The 13,227-nt window shown below is 37.5% G+C and overlaps 2 protein-coding genes across 2 annotated transcripts; both read right to left on the bottom strand.

Moving 5' to 3' along the window:
* Nucleotides 1-2,832: 2,832 nt before the first annotated feature.
* Nucleotides 2,833-7,678, bottom strand: LOC149932995 (dual specificity mitogen-activated protein kinase kinase 7-like). The gene is made up of 10 exons (XM_090157020.1): nt 7,502-7,678; nt 7,126-7,225; nt 6,992-7,058; nt 6,813-6,926; nt 6,527-6,754; nt 6,275-6,454; nt 6,127-6,207; nt 5,916-6,058; nt 4,846-4,891; nt 2,833-3,473 (listed from the first exon to the last, which is right to left on the bottom strand). The coding sequence occupies exons 1-10, from the start codon at nt 7,653-7,655 to the stop codon at nt 3,315-3,317; spliced, it is 1,272 nt and encodes a 423-aa protein (XP_090013146.1). The 5' UTR covers nt 7,656-7,678; the 3' UTR covers nt 2,833-3,314.
* Nucleotides 7,679-7,876: 198 nt separating this feature from the next.
* On the bottom strand, nt 7,877-11,462 carry LOC149932996 (uncharacterized). The gene is made up of 6 exons (XM_090157219.1): nt 11,410-11,462; nt 11,214-11,340; nt 10,910-11,151; nt 10,597-10,841; nt 8,131-8,237; nt 7,877-8,043 (listed from the first exon to the last, which is right to left on the bottom strand). The coding sequence occupies exons 2-6, from the start codon at nt 11,236-11,238 to the stop codon at nt 7,877-7,879; spliced, it is 786 nt and encodes a 261-aa protein (XP_090013345.1). The 5' UTR covers nt 11,239-11,340; nt 11,410-11,462.
* Between the last annotated feature and the right edge of the window lie 1,765 nt (nt 11,463-13,227).

Genomic DNA, 13,227 nt, shown 5'->3' on the forward strand with positions numbered 1-13,227 from the left:
CTATAGTACGAATTCATTCGGGCAGATAATGTAACGTAGAAAATCTCAGGTTAATCGGATACAAATTACCTAACTTATTGCACCATGATTTATATTTGTATCCGCCATTTTATAAAATGGCGTCGTTTTTCTATCGAAATCTAAAAATCTGTTTACATCGTTCAGATAATGTAATGTAGAAATTTTAAGATTTATCGGCGAAAATATATGGCAGTTATCACGGCATAAGTTTTACAAATATTTTGTATTCTACCTAAAATTTCGACCTTTTTATTCAAATTAGCTCGATTTCACCCAAAATGGTTTTTATTCCCCCCTATTTGTCCAAAGTAATCCAAAAATGTAAAATTTACAATTTTTTTAAAAATAATTTTTTTTTGAATTATTGGAGTTTTCTCATTTTATGTTGTCAAAAACATTTTTGGTTGCCATGGCAAAACGGAAGCCCAGCGTAACTTTTCCCTTTAACGGGTTTCATGTTACATCTAGGTCTAACAATCCCTCAACTTTGAACAAAATCGGTGAGAACCACCTCGGGTCGTCTCCTTGTGAGTATACTAGTCCGTCTTAATAGAATGCCAATTCAGTGTCTACCCTAGCGAACGCATTCGATGTTAAATTATCTTTAAACTAGTACAGTGGCGTAGCGAGGATATTTGGCGCTCAGGGCAAAACACCTTAGAATCATTATCAGTCATAATGATTTGGGGCCCCCCCTAGTCACGGGCGCCCGGGTGGTTGCCCCCCTCACTACGACACTGAACTAGTAATAGTCTAATGGGTTCCCACAATCGATAATAATTATTAACCTACACCACCACTGGTGACTGGTGAGTTCAAACTGAAGAACGTGAACCCTAGTCCTTTACGAAAACGATGGATTTGGGTGTTCGAAATTCAAAACAGAGCCCATTTTGGAGAACAGGGGCATAGTGAAGATCCTCTCCTTTTTTTTAAACCCGAGGGTGATGCTAGAGAAAGCTTTCAGAATTTCAAAAACAATGTGGGGGGGGACAGGTGTTTGGGAAAGCTTTCAGAGTTCCAAAAAAACAAAGGGGGCGGTGATGCAGGTGCTGGCGAAACGGAGGCGCTGTCGGTACTTTCAGAGTTCCAAACCCAGGGGGGGGGGGGGTGAACGAGACCTTTTCGGAGTTCAATAAACAAGGACGAAAGAAGATGGCGGAATGCTAGCGAACGGCCAAAAAATTCGTGAAAATTACGATTTTACCAACCAAACTAATAAATTTCCCAGCTCCGAAAAATTGGGAAAGATGCCTACCCCCTCTCACTTCGTTCCTGTTGGAATATTTCGAAGACTAAGAAGACGTTGCCTTACTCGATTCCCAATACCATTGCGGAAATAAAACTATTCGGCATCCAACAACGCCATTGATGCGTGACACGTGGGTCTCTCATATTACCACAGACCACCCAAATGTCTTGATTTCTTTAAGGTTCCTAAGCTCTCTCGGGTATTGCCATCGACAAACTATAGGCGGGTCATATCGTTAATGAAATCAACAGAAGAGCTTTTTAAAGATTGTAGCAAATAATTCCCAAATATTTAATAAGATAGTACTGTTTTAATGAAAACTTTTTTAATTTTTCCCCATATATATTAGTACTTAAGGGGGTTAAATATATATATTTCGACAGAAAAAAATCGGGCGTTCTCAAAACCATTTTTACGGAATGCGTTTTTTGCCGATAAAATTGATGATGAGCTAATCCGGGGGAATAAACCGATAAGGAAACTAAATTCCTAAGCTTTTAGATAACATCACTGTGCCCAAATATGATAATACGTAAATGCTCCCTCGAAACTTTCCTAGAAAAATAGCGCGTTTCCTAACAATACGTATCAAACAAATTTCCTAATGTAGTCCTTCCCCCTAAAAAACTTTTACAAATCCCAGTCCCAGTTCGGAGAGTTTTGTTTGTAGAACGCTTTATATGGATAAAATCCATCTCATCATTGGAAGAGAAAACTCGGGTATTTTTTAACTTCGATAGCCTAAGGGGAAATGATCCAAACAGCAAAATTAAGAAAAAATATAGAGATACTCGGTATAACTATTATGACCTAAAAAACCCTAGTAAATATACAATCGAGTTTCTTGTTCCCAAAAACTGAAGGGGGAGGGGGGGGGGGGCTTAGTCGCGCAAAAGGCAAAACGATATTTTCTTAAAAACCCGGCGAGAGGGTTAGAACGCATTCTCGGGGCCTCCTAGTTTTCCCGTAGTTTATTCGAGAGTTTGTAGGCCAATTTAAAGAGATGTACGGGTACTGTAAGTCGTACGGCTCCAACGATAACCGGCCACAGCGACGACACTACGCTATAAATTGTAACCCACTTGGGAGTCAACGAAAAGCGCTAAAATAATATTATGCTATTCGATAAAAGACTGGCAGAGCTTATAATATTCTTTTATCGGTCTAATTAAAAAGAAAGAAAAATTACTACGTGAGTCATCGACGCGTTTTAAGCCTATAAATGGGCAGACGGAGTAGAGGAAGAAGTAAATTATTTTAAAACGTAAACGTCTCCTCTACAGATTAAGAACGGCGAATTTCAAATAGTATCTATTTAAAACTTTCATAAATCTTTTCTTTGCATTTAACCAGGAATGCAATTTATTTGCTTAAAAGGGGGATGACAATTTAGGGGAAGGAAACTCTTTCCCTTATTAGACAAAACTTGAGACAGGGGGGCGAAAGAAGCTTAGGACCAAGGTCACGGTGACGTTCATTACCATTGTTTAACCTTGTAATTTAGTGATGGAAGACTGATCTTCGATTTGAACCAAGTTTAGCGGAAATAGGAGACATACTTCCAGATTTTACATTTAATCTCCTCTCTATAACAGCTAGATACATGTATATACATACACAGAATTACATCGGTTGTTTTTTTTCTCACTTTTGTACATGATATATTTTATAAACTCTGTATTTACATATTAAAAAAAATCAGTTATCGCAAAAACTGGATTGCGAGAAAAATCTCCGAGCGCAATTTCAAATTGACGCGAAAAATTAGCTTAAGCTAAGAGGCTTCCTCTTAAGTATACTTTTTTTATTTTTTTTTTCGTCACCACTCTCTCATTGATTTTTTTTATTTATAACACGCCTAGTATCCGTTAGTTAAAACTGACCCCTGTCCCTCCCTATTTCGAAAATAATCATTTAGAAAACGCAAAAGTTATTTCCTATCGTTGCATGATTAATAAACGGCAAATCAAACCGCTTAAATTGTTTTTGTATTTTTTTCCTCCCAGTCGTCGTCCCCCCCCCCCCCCGTCTTCCTGCTTCCCTAATTGGCTGGATCAGTTTTGGCAGTGACCATAGTTGAGCTTGTACTGCGGTAACTGTTTTTCCGTTGTTGAGGCGGTTGGCTGGATTTCATGACGGAAGCGAACCAAGAAGCGACGTCTACATTAGCAGTCTCGTACCTCTGGATAAAATTATGCTCCTGAACCGGCGAAATAAATCCAATCAACAGCCGATCAGTTTTAAATACTGTCAGCACACCACTATTATAAAGTATTTACACTAGCACGAGTTTATAATACAGAGTTAACAAATTTGCGGTGTTTATGTCATCAAAAGTGACGTAATTACCAATATCTATCTTAAGCAAGTACAGACACAGAACCACGTAGCGGTCAACGCGCGAAGCTCAAACCCTGTGGTAGTTTCGTTTGCTTAGCAGACGCTTTTTTTTATATTTCGTATGTTGCTCGTGGGTGTGACTTATTTTTCGTGGATATGGTAACGAGTTTAAGTTGGCCATGACATTAAGACGCTGAGCTCCTCGTGAGCCGCCCTGTTACAAAAGGGTGTAATTCTATTGCAGCTAAAATAAAACCTGTAAACCTGCCTATGGTGGTCATGTGATTATTAACCAAACAGCATCGAGTTTTATTTTGCCTCGTTATCTTTGATGTAGAATAATGTAGAGAAGGCTATTTTAAGGCGAGGCTTTCTTACGATGCTAGGTGAAAACTATTCATAAGTCTGGAATCTTTAAAGAACTAATTGGAACTGAGCCATGACGTCACCGAAACGTCCCAGACAGTTCGGAACTTGTTGTAGGAATAGTCTGAAATTCCATCTTAAAAGCATGAATTGACTAAAGCGTGCCAGTACCAATAGCAAATCGTCTGCTTAGCAGACGAAAATCCAGCAGTTCGTGAACTGCGCGAGTCAGCCCCTATATGGCTCTATGTAACCAGAAAAGGCTAATTAAGTCTTGTATATCTCTCTCTAGCCGGCGATACCCAATAGTCTTTCTTCAGTTACCATAGGAACACCTAGCAGTTAATGCAAGAAGTTGACGTAGCAAGTGAATTATAGTTTAAAGACTATTAAGCGGCTAAGTGAACTTCTAATAGTCCTTTTTAGAGTATCAGGTAGGCATTGGGGTCTGAGGCCCTCCTACAAATGGTCCCTAATGGCCAGACCATAAAGTAAAATTTAGTTGTAACCCCCCTCCAATTCAACCATGGAACTAGCGTCTATGGTTCAGCTCTGCCCTTTAAAAATTTCTGAATAAAGAGTTCACGCCTTGTGGCGCCCTCTATATATTTATTGTAGCATAATGGTCATTTGTTTATATACTGATGCTAATACCGCAATTTAAAAAAAATATTAAATTGCTGTCTTGACACTTAAAACCCACGTTAACAGAATAGACAGATTAAGCAGGCGCTAGAAAAAGTGTCAGGAAATGTCTATGCGCAATAGTTACAGTTACTGTCCAACATAGTCTCCCTATACATTTTTTAGCGCTGGCTTAGCCTGCTATATATTTATTTAATTAAAAAAACTTAGAAAATACTAACCAAAAGTTTCCCATATTTTGGCCTATCCTTGTAGTTTTTCGTTAAGCTGCAAAATTAAAGTGGAAATTGTTTATTAAAGGGAACATGATCAAATAATCATTTGATGGAGAAAACAAGGTGTTGCAATGCCAACTATAGTAGGCATCATTGTTCACATCACCTTGCATAAATTTTATCTTTAATATTTCGAGATCTGTTTGTATTTATAGGGAATTTGTTAGGCATGTGCAAGTACTTGATTTTGTGGGACTACTCGATCGAGCTTCGAGGAATAAGCTTAACTTTCGAGTACTTGAAACTAGTATTCTTACCAAGGAACTACTCGCGAGCTTTTAAAAATGGCTACTAAAAAAAAATCCCTTTGATCCCGGCTTAAGATTTCTTATTGGGTAGTCGTTTCTGATTGGTCAATGATTTTAAATGTAGAAAACGAAACTAAAACCATAAGTTTCATAACGTAGGCAGCCTTAGCTGTTTATAGAGTGTTGTCGTCTGATACGATTTTGAAAACTTGTAACGTCATAGCTGTAGTGTTAATAGTGGCATGACAGTTACCGTTTTTTATCAATAGGCAAATTACAATGGTGACGTCGCAGGGTTTCAGACGACAACACTCTATAGTCAGTTGTTTGGTGGTTCATCAGTCCACTATTTTCTTGTTGTAATCCCTTGTATGGCCAGTTATTAATTTAAGACTTCACAAATATGGCTCTAAATAAACGTAAAAGCTGTGGCAGTAAATATAATTTTAATGAAGAAATAGTAAAACCTAGTGATAGAGCTGAAACCCTGATTATTTGAGTACTAGGATCCCCCTTTTTAAGCTTGAAATTTTTAAGCAAAGCCTAATTATTTGAGTACTCTAAACCACTTTTTAAGCTAAGCATAATAGCTCAAAAGCTAGAAAAAATTTTAAAGCTTGGCTCGATACTCGAAAAGGGAAATTTTTCATACTCGAAGCTCGGCTCGAAACCCAAAAATGAAAGATCGCAGATGCCTAGAATTTGTAAAGAAACTTTTTCTCCATAGACCGCATGCCCAGAGATTTTGACTTGTGGAATAATCAGTACCATTCTCGAATGAAAGCATTGAAATCCATTGAGAATCCACCTTCCAGGGGCAATCTGGGAGGGTCTTCTTGCAAAACTTTACTGAGAACTTCAAAGTCTGTTTTGCAATCTTTGTATGGAAACTTGCCAGTAGCTAATTCCACCTAAGACAACAATTGCACATTCTTAGAATTCTTCTATAAATATTTTTTCTAATCCCTAGAGAATTTACCAAAGAAATTCCCAGACTCCAAACATCAGCGCGAATGTCATAATCAGGTTTTGATGGATCGGGAGGATCTATTCGTTCAGGCTAGAGTAAAATTACCAAACATTTAATAACTGATATTACATGTAGATATATAGCTAAGATAAATTACCGCCATATAGGCAGCGCATCCCGCTGAGCGGGTTTTGGCTTTGGAATCAACTAGGCGACCGCTAATACCAAAATCACAAAGTTTGACAGTTCCATTTTCATCCAGCAATATATTTGAGGGCTTAACGTCTCTATGAATTACACCGTGATATTCTTTTAAGTAGTTAAGAGCCTTTACAATCTAATAGACAAATGATATTTTGATTAAAGAAGGTTACTTATAATTAGTTGGAATGATTAAAACAAGGCTTACAGATACTGCTAATTTTCCTACAATAGGTTCGGGGATCGGGGCTTGAAGCCTTTTCAACAATTTATCTAGACAGGTTGACATTAGTTCCATACAAATCCATACATCGGACTCCGTAATGAAGTAGCCATAACATTGGACAATGTGAGGACAATCGTGGCAACGAAGAACTACGTCTAAGTCCATTGTTATTCGTTTATTCTCTTCTTTATTGCCAGATCGTCTCATTTGCTTTTAAAGAAGTGAAATAAGTAACCCTTTTCCTTCAAGGTTTAGGTTAAATGATTACCTTTACAGCCATAATTTTCCCTGAAGCTAAGTGTATCATTTTAACAACGTGACCACAAGTGCCTGTGCCAAGTTCTCCCATATGCTCTAAATCTTTTATATCAGAGTGATATTTCTGGAAAAAAAATTTTTCAAATTGTATTTCGTTTTTGGATGATGATATTAGATTTTGGTAATCACCTTGCCATCAATAGTTAAAATATTTGCTTGTTTGGTTATTTCTTGAAGTTTTGAATCACATTCATTTCTGAATCAATCGTGAAGTTAGCAAAGTGACGAGTTAACCTTATTATTAGTTTGAAGTCAAGTAATACCTTTCCGGAAGCTGCCTCATTGGTGGAGTGTTAAAAGGTAGATTTCGTCTCATGGCAGACCTATCTGGCCGTCCTGGTGCACCAAACTCTCCTAGGTTTACTAAAACAATCACAACACAAAAGAGCCAATTGATTTAGGACAAACAGTTGACCCAGAATCAAGTGACTTCAGTTACTTTGCACTTGAATTTAAGATTTGACTGAAAATCGCTTAAGTACCATATAAACTACGGAACCGCAATTCCCCTGTATTTAAATTAACGTAGATGTTTAACGAAACGTTATTTTTCAATTGGTAATTCTTGAAATACAAAGCAAAGTAACAAGAGTAGCCAAGGCCCGAAAACATAAATTCGATATATTATATTAAACTTACGGGATCGAATGATGGGTCTCGGAGTATGTCGAGGACTTTGAGGGTTTAAATTTAAATCTCTAGGAAGTCTATCCTTACTTTTAGCTTCATTTTCAGCTTTTAAGCGGGCTTGTAAATTTTGAAGCTTGTTGTGAAACGAAGCCATGGTCGCCATTTTTACTATTACAAAAGTTGGCAAAAGAGTTCAGAAAAATTCTTTAAAATTATTTACAAGAAGCTATTGCCATCTAGCGTCGGGACTAGCAAGTAAAACATTTTATTTCGTCATTTTTTTCAACTTCTCTTTCGAACAAAACATTAAAAAAATTCCGAAAAAATCAAACAGACATAAAATAGAATAAACTTTATTTAATTATCGAACGTTATAATATATCTTCAAACTAATTTAACAATTTTAAAACTAATCATATAATTTCCGATCATACTGCTAGAAGGGTTATTTCGTTTCCGGTTTTTCAAAGTATTATTTTTTCTTCGTTTCTTAGATATTTGGCGAGTTTTCAGTGACCATTCCTGTCGACGTTTTTTATGGTGTAAACGTTCTATGAGAAAAACCAGCAACGCAAAACAGTTTAAAGCAAAATACATTTCTAGCGCCGTTTCTATATCTTGCGTAAGAATCAAAGTACTTGGCGCTTCCACGGCATGTTGTTCTTTGATCGACTTTTGACTCATGTTATACATCATAGTTACCTCCCATTTGAGCAGAACGCCGCTTTCAGATAACATCGTTATACTACAAATCACCCAAATCGTTAGTTATTGATAATAAAACTATGCCTACTGTATAGCCATGAATGTTAGGCAGAATAACTATGTCGAGACGATCAGCGGACATCCACTTACAAGGAGACCATGGATTAAACACTAGTGTTTAATCCATGAGGAGACGACCCGAGCTGCTATTCACTGATTTTGTTTTAATTCCGGGATAAGTAGAACTTTGTGTAACTTGAAATTTCCCAGAAGGAAAAGTTTCGACAGGCTTTTGTTTTGCCATGGCAACCAAAAATGTTTCGGATTACTTAAAATCGCAAATTTGAAAAAAATTATAAATATTAAAAAAATAAATTATGTTAAAAAAATTGTACATTGGGTAAATTCATGTTAATTTGGGTAAATGCGGGTAAATTTGGGAAACAATAAGCAAATTGGGTAAATACAAGTAAATTTGGTTTATATATTATTTAAAATGGATAAATGCATGTACATTTCGGTAAATATTAGTAAAATGTGTAAATTAGGTAAATGCAAGTAAAGTTGACTAAATTTTGGTTATGGATGTAAAATTGGTAAACGCCATTAAATTGGAAAAATTTGGGTAAGCTCAAGTAAAGTGGATAAATTTAGGTAAATGCCATTAAATAAACAAAATTTGGGTAAAGTAAAGTTTTCCAAATTTAGCCAATTTAATGGCATTTACCAAAATTTTGCTACTTCACTTGAATTTACCCATATTCATCCAATTTAACGGAATTTACCAATTTTACTTCCATAACCAAAATTTAGTCAATTTACTTGCATTGACGTAATGTACACATTTTACTAATATTTACCGAAATATACATGCATTTATCCATTTTAAATAATATATAAACCAAAATTACTTGTATTTACCCAATTTGCTTATTTTTCCTAAATTTACACGCATTTACGCAAATTAACCTGAATTTACCCAATGTACAATATTTCTAATATAATGTATTTTTTTTAATATTTAAATTTTTTTAAAGGGGGGCCAATTAAAATCTGCGATTTATCCATGTTAATTTCCATAGGGAAAAGTAGATTTTACGTAATCAATATCATTTTTGGTTGCCATGGCAAAACTAAAGCCCGTCGAAACTTTTCCTTTTGGCAAATTTCAAGTTACATAAAGGTCTATTTATCTCCCGAATTTAAACAAAATCAGTGAAAATTACTTAGTAGCAACAAACAGAAGGAGAACCCAGCTAGCCTTGAAACACGAAAACGAAGTGTTGTGTACAAATTTCATTGGACGAACCTTTACGCTGAATGTTTTACGGAAATGGGGAAGACAATTTCTGAATTTTCCCCTTCCGACGGCAGAAGGCCCTAAAGCGTCTAACCAATGAAAACTGTACGCAAGAAAATGCACGACTTTTGACGGGTTGCGTTCTCCTTGTGTGGGGTGTTGTGTTTGTTGCTCCTAGGTGCCATGTACGACATTACAAGCCTTGATGGGTATCATGGTCAAATTATTCACGAGGGGGGGCGTACGTCAGTTTTAGTGAATCAATGAAATACCGCGCTTATTTGATTGGTTTAGGGGCAGTGCCGTATTTCCGCCTAGGCCAACCTAGGTCGTGACCTAGGGGCCCATCCTTGGAAGGGCCCTCCAGTGACCGTAATTACTGTATTCGAAGGCATAAATTCCTAGGTAGAAGATTTGGTTTTAAAATTACCAAATTTTCTGCCTGGCATTTTACGGACGCAGCCTTAAATCGCAATGTTGCATAATTATCGCGTATTTAGTCGACGATTGTTAAGAGCTTTTATTTAGTAATATAACCGTAGAGGGCCGGGAGTAGTGGCTCACTCCTGTAATCCCAGGCGTCCGGGAGGCAGAGTTTGTGGATGGCCGTGTGAGGACGACCACCAATCCCCCAACGGGTGGTCGGAATACTTCCGCCTCGGGTGTCCCCACGTGTCCCCACGCATCCCCCCGTTGGCGTGGCCGTTACACATATCTCGCCCTGATTAATCGGATGGTGTCTTCACCGTGCTCGCGGTCTTCTCAGACTCATATCAGCCCTTTCTTCTTTGAATAAAAAAATATATAACCGTAGAGCTCAGACTTCTACACTGAATCAGGGAAATTCAGGCACAGCCTAGTTCCAGGGATAAGAGTAAATGCAGCGCGTGAAAAGGGGGCCCAGACTCCTTATCTGCCTATGGGCCCAGGATCTCTAAGTCCGGCCCTGTTTAGGGGAAGGAGCTTAGTGTTCGATCTTGATACCTATTAGAAACAATGCTAATAATCGTCTGAGCATTGTCATTCTCCCTAAGTTGAAATAAACACATTCTTGGAATAACGAGATTGCGAAAATCTAAATATCAAATTAATAACTTACACTCTGTTGAAGCTCTGTAAATGTGTAAAATTCTTCCTAAACGCGATAGCAATGTCTCCGCTGAAAGCGTGTTCTTCGATGATATGCGCTTGGCTGTAATAATTGTTGCTCCAGGCGTCTATTTTGAACTCTTTGGCGGGTGTCAAATAGGCCAACCTTTCATTTAAAATTTGTTTCAAGGCCATATTTTCGAACGTTTTCTTGTAGTTATCCTTAAAGATGGTAAAGGGTTCCAATTCCGCGTTCTAGAACGTATGAGGAATGTATATATTATGCTCCACAAAAAAACCGCGTAAAACGGGATGCAGCCTACCGAAATTAATTCGTAGTAAAAGGTTCCTTCCACGACCCCCACGACATACTTCTTTTCCGAAACGGCTTTGGCCATCTCGACGATCGTTTTGATGACGGGATCTTTGGGAGCCACGCTGACTGTCGCCGTCAAGGAACACCCGTAGAAAAGAGCGAAGAAGGTGCAGGTGATTAACCATTTCAAGAGAATGGCTCGATTCGTGACGTAGTGGACGTCACGAAGTTTCCGCGCGCAGACATCACCTAATTGAAACTTTGAGTCAGTTCCCATCAAAAGTAACCCACTTACGAAGATTTTTAATTACTTTGTCTCAGAAGAGTACTTAGCATAAACCAGGCGATGGGAAAATTGCGAATCGTTTCTGTTTTTCGAATAGTCACGGTCACGAAAAGGCTGATGACAACGATGACTGCGGCCCACAAAATCCATAGCTACACAGACCAAAATAGATCAACTTGTCGAAGACATAGGTCAACGGTAAGAGCTGGGCTCGAGCTCACCTCACTGAATTCGTATATGAGCTTACGGATGGCAGTGCGGGGGGCCCCGGAGTTTTAGGGGCCCCCTAATTTCATAGCAAAGTATATACTAGATACCGGATAAAATTCCGAATATTGTTTTGCGGGGGGGCCTCGCGGGTCTTAGCTACGCCACTGCGAGCTCGCAATCTAAATATCCCCGCCGATGTGAGGTCTCGAACTCAGTAGATTTAAAACCTACAAACCGTCTCGGGCTCTGACTCACTTTAGTTATAAATATATGGGCAGTCTCGGGCTCACGCTCACTATATTTACAAATTGACGGGTGGTTTAGGGCTCGGGCTCGGGCTCGCAACAATTGCAATTCGACATGTGATCTCGGGCACAGGCTCACTATAGTTACTTACAAATAAAATGGTGGCCTCGAGCTCGGTCTCACTATGTTTTAAAACTACTAAAGGCTCAAGCTCGAGCTCGATGTTTCGTCACACAATATATTTATAAAATAGCCCAATAGATCTTAAAAGAAATTGATTTGAAAAAATTCAACGGTTATATTGTGTAAATTGGCGCGTGCTTGCTCGGAAGGGATAATCTTATTGGCTAAGACAAATGCGGATAAATATTGCTAAGCCCACGTGATTCTATTTTATTATCAGAATAAATAATTGGGTTGTTTTATTAAACCAAAATTAGGTTACAAATTTGGGTTGAAATCCAAATAGAATTTTTTCAAATCTCATTTGGTTTCAAAATTTTCAACAATGGTTAGCTTATTCCTACCGATTCTCATATTTGTTGAAAAGTACATATTTTGTTACTTTAATAATTAAAAATAAAATGTGTTGAAAATACAAAAAAAATGCATAAAAATAATACAACGAAACGGACATAGAAATTTTTAGTATGTACTCTCTCGGGGGAGATCGTTATTATTTGTAAATTTCAGAAAAATCGTGAAATGTTTCACGGTTTTTGAAATTTTAGTTTTTGAACGCTACGTGGTAGACGAAAAGTTTCAATAAGCAAGTTGTAGAGCATACTCGAAAACCTTCAATGGAATTGGTCTGGTGGAAATCGGACATTTCGTCACTGAAATAATTAGTCATGAAAAACAAACACGCTGGTACTACCACGTAGCGTTCAAAACCTAACACTTCTAAAGTCGTGAAAAATTTCAAGATATTTCTGAAATTTACAAAAAATAACGATCTCCCCAAGAACGTACATACTGAATATTTAAAATTTCTAGAAAGTATAGATTTTGAGAAAACTTCCTGGGCCGATCAAATAATGACACCCTGTATACGAAAAATTAAACGTCCCTCTTAGATATGAAGGTTTTTTTCATGACAAAACTGTCTTGAGTTTTCGACCCGCGGGTCTTTGTCTAACTAACTTGAACGAAACCTATTTTCTTATATATATCGTATCGTAAAAAACCTAAAAAGTTATCAATCGTTAAAAAAATTTATTTTTATTTTTAACAATTGATAAATTTGTAGGTTTTTTTACGAAACGATATATATAAGAAAATTGGTTTCTTACAGTTTAGTTTAAAAGAGACCTGCGGGTCGAAAGCTCAAGACAGTAATTATCTTGAGGAATATTAGTCCATGTGTGGTCTCCGCTGAAATTTTATTCCTGTAATTTCTCCATGGATCATTTAAATGATTCATATCTAAGAGGGACAATCATTTGGTCTTATATAGGCACACGAAAATTATCAGGTCGAAAATTTACCTACCTAGCTGCACGGGCAATCACGCGATTAAAATTCAACCCAAGGCGGGGTAGATTTCAACCCAAGGCGGGGTAGATTTCAACCCAAGGCGGGGT

Source organism: Leiobunum rupestre, chromosome 8 (genome assembly GCF_980474605.1).
Source record: "Leiobunum rupestre chromosome 8, qqLeiRupe1.1.hap1, whole genome shotgun sequence".
NCBI lineage: Eukaryota > Metazoa > Arthropoda > Arachnida > Opiliones > Sclerosomatidae > Leiobunum > Leiobunum rupestre.

Excerpts from the sequence above, each read along its gene's own strand:
- LOC149932995 (XM_090157020.1), bottom strand. The coding sequence starts at position 7,655 with ATGGCGACCATGGCTTCGTTTCACAACAAGCTTCAAAATTTACAAGCC. Across the intron at positions 7,226-7,501 it reads GAGACCCATCATTCGATCCC|TAAACCTAGGAGAGTTTGGT; the intron begins GTAAGTTTAATA and ends TGATTGTTTTAG. Across the intron at positions 6,755-6,812 it reads GGAAAATTATGGCTGTAAAG|CAAATGAGACGATCTGGCAA; the intron begins GTAATCATTTAA and ends CTTCTTTAAAAG.
- LOC149932996 (XM_090157219.1), bottom strand. The coding sequence starts at position 11,238 with ATGCTAAGTACTCTTCTGAGACAAA. Across the intron at positions 8,238-10,596 it reads TTACAGAGCTTCAACAGAGT|TATAACGATGTTATCTGAAA; the intron begins GTAAGTTATTAA and ends GGTGATTTGTAG. Across the intron at positions 8,044-8,130 it reads ACATGCCGTGGAAGCGCCAA|AACGTTTACACCATAAAAAA; the intron begins GTACTTTGATTC and ends TTTTTCTCATAG.